Source organism: Phaseolus vulgaris, chromosome 8, assembly GCF_000499845.2.
Source record: "Phaseolus vulgaris cultivar G19833 chromosome 8, P. vulgaris v2.0, whole genome shotgun sequence".
In the NCBI taxonomy this organism is placed as follows: domain Eukaryota; kingdom Viridiplantae; phylum Streptophyta; class Magnoliopsida; order Fabales; family Fabaceae; genus Phaseolus; species Phaseolus vulgaris.
This window is the reverse complement of record NC_023752.2, coordinates 35,287,895-35,294,962: the sequence shown is the minus strand read 5'-3', so window position 1 is coordinate 35,294,962 and position 7,068 is coordinate 35,287,895. Positions and strand designations below refer to the sequence as shown.

Genomic DNA, 7,068 nt, shown 5'->3' with positions numbered 1-7,068 from the left:
GCTTTAAACTGTTTATCTGTATGCTAACAGAATATCAGGAGTTCAATGTATTGCTCAAAGTTCTATTGCAGGAACTGCTTCAGATTTAATCAGGTAGAACACAAGCATCAGGGATTTGTCTTCATCAAATAGGGGGAGATTGTTGAACCTTGTGATCTTCAATGTTATGAAGAATCCAAATCCTTTGAAGGATGTTGAAGCCTCTGCTTTGCTTGTTGTTGTTGTGATGGTTTAAGCTTTGTTCTGGGGTAGTTTATATGTTGTAATCCACCCTTGTATTAAATCTCAAGCAATTAGCATCTCAATCTTTATGAAAGTAAAATGTTTTACAAACTAAGTTGAAACAACCGATTGTTTTGTCGAAACAACCGATTGTTTATACTTAGGTGTTTTGAGAAAGATTGAAAACTGTTTTTGAATGGTTGAAACTGTTAAGTACTAAAACAACCGATTGATTCGAGGAAACAACCGATTGTTTGTTTTGGAACCATAACAGAAAAACTGTTTTGTGTTTGACTGAGTTTTAAATGCTTTAACTGATACACTCCAGTCATTAAATGCTTTGATCAATCTTTTAATGCAATTTAAGAGTTTGTTAAGATTTGATAACAAAATACATCTTTGAAAAACAGATTTGAGAATTAAGTATCTTTTGACAAAGTGTTTCTAAAGAGTTTTTCAAAGTGCTGAGATTGCTTAAGAGTTTGTGATTGATCAAGGTGCTGGAATAGGATTCTACTTGTATTGATTTCAGATATTCATCTGTAACAAGTGTAATCTTTGTAATCTGTTGAACAATTCGTTTCTGTGTTTGCTGAGATTGGTTGTGTGTTCTTGAGGTGTTCAAAATCAGCAATCTTAGTGTTGGCCAAGGAGAGTGTGTTGCTTGAGGTGTTCAAGGTTATTCTCTTGGTTGTTGTGTAAGTGATCAAGTGGTGATTGCTTAGTGGATATCCTCAAGGTTTCTGAGAAGACTGGATGTAGCTCTGGTTTGGAGTGAACCAGTATAAACAACTGTGTACAATCTCTCTATCTCTAACTCTTTAAATTCAGTTTATTTGTTGTTTGCTGGTATAAACAACCGATTGTTTCTACGAAACAACCGATTGTTTTTCTGGTATTACAGCTTTTGCTTGCTGTTTTGGCTAACTGAATTGCTGAATCAATTGGTTTCTAAGATAAATTCATTCTAGCTTTGAAAAGTTTGCGAAAACGCTTTTAAACAATTCACCCCCACCTCTAGTTTAAAGCCATCTTTTCTAACACTTATTTGTTTGGTTGTCATATTTATTCAATACTCTTTCAAGTTGTGTCATATAATTACTCCCTTTGCTGTTGTCCAATTCCAAATTGATTTGTTTCTTTGCTTTGAAATTTGTTGACCTCTTTGATTGGTGGTAAAAGTTTCAAAAAGCGGTGGTTGGTTAAGTTGGAGCTAACCTTTGTGGTGAGTTCATTATTACTTAGTAGGTGCTGTTTTGAAGACTTAACTTGAATATATTTGAGAGGTTGAACAAGAGTGCAGGAGCAAGTGAGTTTACAAAATACACAAAGAGTGGGTGCCAATAGCAAGAGTAACAACAAAAAGGAATACCAACAAGCAAAAGAAGAACATAGAATAGGATTTCTAAATTTTCTTTTGTAATCCAATTTTCATTGTATTTCTTTTGAGTTGTAATTGCATTAAACTTTGATTAATTAGTGGAATAATTACGCACTAGATGGTGAGTGTGTCTTCAATGGTTCTAAGTGATGGCAAATTCATGGAGCTCTTCTCGGAATCATGATCAAAAGGGCGGAAGCTATGGATTGAGATGTGCAAGATCCTCCTAGGAGCTATGGTGATCTTGAAGGTGCATGATGTGTATGGAAAGAGGGAGGTTCGACCAGCCCTATGGTAGGTGATGAAGATGAAGATTAGGTCCTAGAAACTAGGGAAAAGCAATGTATGGCACAATGTTGGCAGCATAACATTACTCTCATTAATCTTCCCAATACAAGTGATAGGCAACTCCTTTTATAGGCTAAGGAGGCCGTAAATCCTAAGCTAAGAGAAGATGAAATGTAAGCCAAATGAAATGTAAATGTGAGGCACATGGGCACATGGAGCACATGGGTGCACATGGGTTCACATGGCTACCAAAACTGTCCCTTGATTAGTGAAGGCTTCTAGAAACCTTTGCTAATCAAGGTTAACTCCTCCTTGGGTTTTCTTGTTCTTTTCTATCTCTTCTATGTCTTCTAGGGGGTGCTTGATAATAATCATTTATTCTAAAGCTTCCCTCCCCAAAAGAATCATGATCTTTAGAGATAGATGCATGAGAAGGTAATTTTTTTAAAATGTGAGACTTCTCATCCTTTGCTTTAGTCAATTCATTAGTTTTAGCCTCATTCTCCAATTGTTTAGATGAAATTGATTGCATATCCTTGGAAAGTTGTTTCAAAAGAGATTTCAAGGATTTCACCTCACTTTTAAGAGATTTAGAGGAGTGAGAAGACATGACTAAAGCTTTGTGTTTAGAAATGTTTTACTTTTAAGAAAGAGGAGGGAAGCTAATGAAGGTAGTTTTCCAGGTAAGAGAGGTGAGTCACAATGGACTACTTAAATACCAAGTCTTTGCCTTAGCCAAAAACTATCCCTCAAGACCTTCACACAAATCTTTCTTTAGGTAAATCACTTGAAACACAATGAGGATGTAGAAATCAAATTTTGAATGCAAGAAAACAATGCAAACTATTTAACAAACAAAACAAATAATCAAAGCTTTAAACAAGACTAAACAAAAGCAATTAACAAAACAATTAACAATTGCTAATTAGAAAACTCTACACTAGTCGGCCCTAGGTGAGGCTTCTTGGACACTTGGAGCCCTTGAAGACACACTCACCGTCTAATCACGTAATTAAAGAAGTAATTAACACAAGTTAAGTTGCAAAGAAAATTAAGAAAACTCCCTTTGTTGATCTTTTTTTGCTACTGGCACTTCCTTGGTTGTCTTTTCTTGTTGGGCCCTCCAAGTGTTTGTGGTGTTTTGAGAAGTATTTGTTTCTGCCTTTCCTTTTGTTCCCCTTAGAATTAAGGACTTAATTCTCCAATTCCAGCAACTATCAAGAAGACTAGACCTTACTCAAGTCAAATTTCCACTCAAATAAGCACCAATTGAGAATGAATTCCAACACCAAATTTAGAGGCCAAAGAATGAAAGCAAGAAACAATTTAATTGGAAAAACAGTACCACACAAATGGAGTTAGATTGTGACAACTAGAAAGAGTTCCAAGAAATATTAGACAAGAAAATAAAGGTACTCAAATAAAGGTAGGCACACAAAATGAATCCTAAGAATAGCACTAGAATAGATTTCAAAATAAAAAAACAGCACCACTGAAAAATTGTTGTGGGCCAGAGAACGTGATTTTTCCCGATTTATTCTGAGCTGCCCCTTTAAAATTTGATTTTGAAAATTTATATGCAAAATATTCAAGATCTTAACTAAATTCTGGCGTTGGTTTCACTCCAAACGCATGAACCATTTTTTTTAATAAATTTTTCAAATTCAGTGTTCAGTTACGCCAACTGTAGCGCCCAGATTTGCACACTGTTTTTAAAATATTTATCATTTTTTTTCTATTGACTCTTTTGAGTTGATTCTTTTTTTTTTATTTTCTGTAACACCTCAATCTTGCATAATCCAGAGAATCAAAAATTTCCTATGTAGGGAAAATAATTTTCTTAAACAAAACAGCCAGCACAGAGTATGTAAAACAGGGGATTCTGTAAAAACTGGAAAAAAAACAGCAAGAGACCAAAAGATAAACACAATGGAATTGATGAAAAGGAATTTGTGTAGACCTAAACACAAATATGAACTCAAGCTAAAAATAAAAGGGACCAAAAGATCAAAACACAGCAGATTCAAAACAAATATTTAGACCAAAATCAAGAAACAAATAAGCCAAACAAAGTACTACTTATGATTTGATGACATTTTGGAAAAACATGACTAGACAAAACACATATAGATTCAGAAATTAAAAGACTCAAAGAGCATAAAATGAACCAAATAAAATTGCAATAAAGACTCAAATACCTAAAATAAAAACAGCAACTCAAAGGTGTATGGAATCCTACCAAAAATTGCACAAGGATTGCTCAAGATCAATTAAGCAAAGTGCACCGATTGGATTTTCCAAATAGCACACCAAATCAAAGTAAAAAATTAAAAACAGCAAGACAAGTATGAAAACAAGATGAATAACATGAAATAAAGAAGAACTCAAAATGAAAATGACCAAGAACTACTCATCTTTGAAGAACCTATGCTCATGATACCAAATGATGGCAAATTCATGGAGCTCTTCTCGGAATCATGATCAAAAGGGCGGAAGCTATGGATTGAGATGTGCAAGATCCTCCTAGGAGCTATGGTGATCTTGAAGGTGCATGATGTGTATGGAAAGAGGGAGGTTCGGCCAGCCCTATGGTAGGTGATGAAGATGAAGATTAGGTCCTAGAAACTAGGGAAAAACAATGTATGGCACAACGTTGGCAGCATAACATTACTCTCATTAATCTTCCCAATACAAGTGATAGGCAACTCCTTTTATAGGCTAAGGAGGCCGTAAATCCTAAGCTAAGAGAAGATGAAATGTAAGCCAAATGAAATGTAAATGTGAGGCACATGGGTTCACATGGCTACCAAAACCGTCCCTTGATTAGTGAAGGCTTCTAGAAACCTTTGCTAATCAAGGTTAACTCCTCCTTAATTCTAATGTGCAGAAAAATAAACATTTGTCCACATGGCTATGCTATTTACACCCCAATTAAAGCTAAACTACACTTGTTGGGCCTTCACGGAAATTGTGCTAGTATACCACTCTCCCATTCATAGCTTGATCCAAGTCTTCTTGTCCTAGACGCTCCTAGCTTGTCCTAGACGCTCCTAGCTTAGTCTTCTTGTCCTAGACGCTCCTAGCTTGGTCTTAGACGCTCCTAGCTTGGTCTTAGACGCTCCTAGCTTGGTCTTAGACGCTCCTAGCTTGATCTTGGACGTTCTTGACTTGGCTCTTGCTTTTCATGAAAGGTTGTGCTTGGCCCGATTCCATCACTAAGTGCCTAGAAGCCTCACCTTAGGATACGTCTAGCTTAAAAGCTTTCTAGCTAACTACCTTTAATTGTGTTTTTGTTAATTGCTTTGCATTGTTTACTTGCTTTGTATTGTTTAATTGCTTTGCATTTTTCTTGCATAAAATTGTGTTTTTCATTTTTAATTGTGATCTAAGTGAATTACTTAGAAAAAGATTTGTGAAAAGTCTTGAGGGATAGATTCTGGCAAGGAAAGGCTTGGTATTTAAGAGATCCAAGTGATCTACCTCCCTTTCCTAGGAAGCTACCTTCATTACTCTCCTTCTCTTTTTTTGGGTAAATTACTTACAACACATAGCTTTAACCATGTCTTCTCATCATTCTAATGAAAGTGTAGGAGAGTCTATAAAATCTCTTTTGAAAAAATTAGCACAAGACTTTCAAGCACTTTCATATAGATAAATGCAACAGAGACCATTCTCGAAGAAAGGGATACACAATTTGCTTTAATACAAGATGAGTTGAAAATGCTTAAAGAAAGGAATGAATACAACAAATAAAAAAGATCTTCAAAATCATATAGCTCTAGGTTGATTGATACATATGATAAAAAAAGTTTTAGAATGCATGAGTATTATCAACTTCAACCTAGGAGAGTTAGAGAAGAAATGAAAGAGCTTATGGAAAAAGGAAGAAACTTTATATACAGAGAAAAAGAGTTTAGAGAAAAATTCCAAGCTCTTGTCAGAAAGAAAGAAGAGAAGGAGAAAAGGGAAAGAGAGGAGAATGAAAGGAAAGCTAGAGAAGAGAAAGAAAAGAGAGAAAACGTGATGATAGAAAAGAAAAATACAAAAACCTCTTTTTCTGGAGTTGAATCAGATATCAATAACATTTTAGCTTCTCTAGAAAACCCTTGTGAGAATGTGCTTGCAGAGAAATATATGTTTGGAGTTGAACCAAAAATAGATATAAATGTTTCCTCCATAGAAAATACCGAAGAATGTTTGACCAACAAAGAAGAAGAGTCTTTTATGACACCCCCTGAAAGCATAGTTGGGAAAGAATTCTTAAAGGGGGATTGCAATACTTTGAACTCTTCTTTTCAATTATATAATGCTCACTCTTCTTTACAAGAAACTTAAAAACCAAACTTTGTGATGTTGTTGCCTACCTTGGGCAATAAACAACACAAAGTGAACACAAATATTTTTGAAAAGGGTCTTATGTTATTCTTTAAAAGGAATTTTAAAGATAAAAGGCCTTATTTTTGTTTAGTTTTCTCAAGTTTGTTTGATGTTTACTGTAGATTGACATTTGATCCTGGAGGACGAGCCTAATTTTCAAAGCAGGAATAAAGCTGTTGTTCGAGATCAAACCTGTAGATCTGAGGACAGATCCTCTCAAGAAAGAGGGGATGATGGAAACCTTCCAGCCACACACAACCCCTATATTAATGAAGAAAAAGAAGCATTGGATTTGAGGACAAATCCTTTTCGAGAGAGAGGGGATGATGGCAGAGGCCCAAGCCCAAATACAAGTTCAAGCTTTAGCTCAAGGCCAATATATAGAAGATCTGGGCCAACTAAGTATCATTGGATGTCTCTTGTTGTAATTACTTTTGAGTAGTTTTTAGTAGAACATAAAGTGATGTGATTCCAATAGCCACATAGAGAAAGGTTCTTGACCTTCTTAGGAATCAACTTGAGTTGGACAATAGTTAGGCACTTTTTCTTAGAATTGGATCATTGTTCTAAGTCAAGAACTCTCCAAAAACTAGCACCAATTCCAAACTCATATGGAAGTTCCAATTATAGTCAAATTGAACCGAACAAAATGGAACAAAAGATAAGCAAACTGAATTAGAAGTGCTGGAAATTAAAATGCACCGAACCAAAACAGAAAAGAATAAGAACAGCTGCTGGAAAATGAAAAATAACCAAACCAAAACTCAAGAACAGAAGCTAAACATGAACAATTGAAAGAG

The 7,068-nt window shown here is 35.2% G+C and overlaps 1 protein-coding gene across 1 annotated transcript; it reads left to right on the top strand.

Annotated features, from left to right (window-relative positions):
- The first annotated feature begins 5,707 nt into the window (after positions 1–5,707).
- LOC137825014 (protein PXR1-like) lies at positions 5,708–6,226 on the top strand. Its single transcript, XM_068630687.1, has one exon. The coding sequence runs from the start codon at positions 5,708–5,710 to the stop codon at positions 6,224–6,226; it is 519 nt and encodes a 172-aa protein (XP_068486788.1).
- The last annotated feature ends 842 nt before the right edge of the window (positions 6,227–7,068 follow it).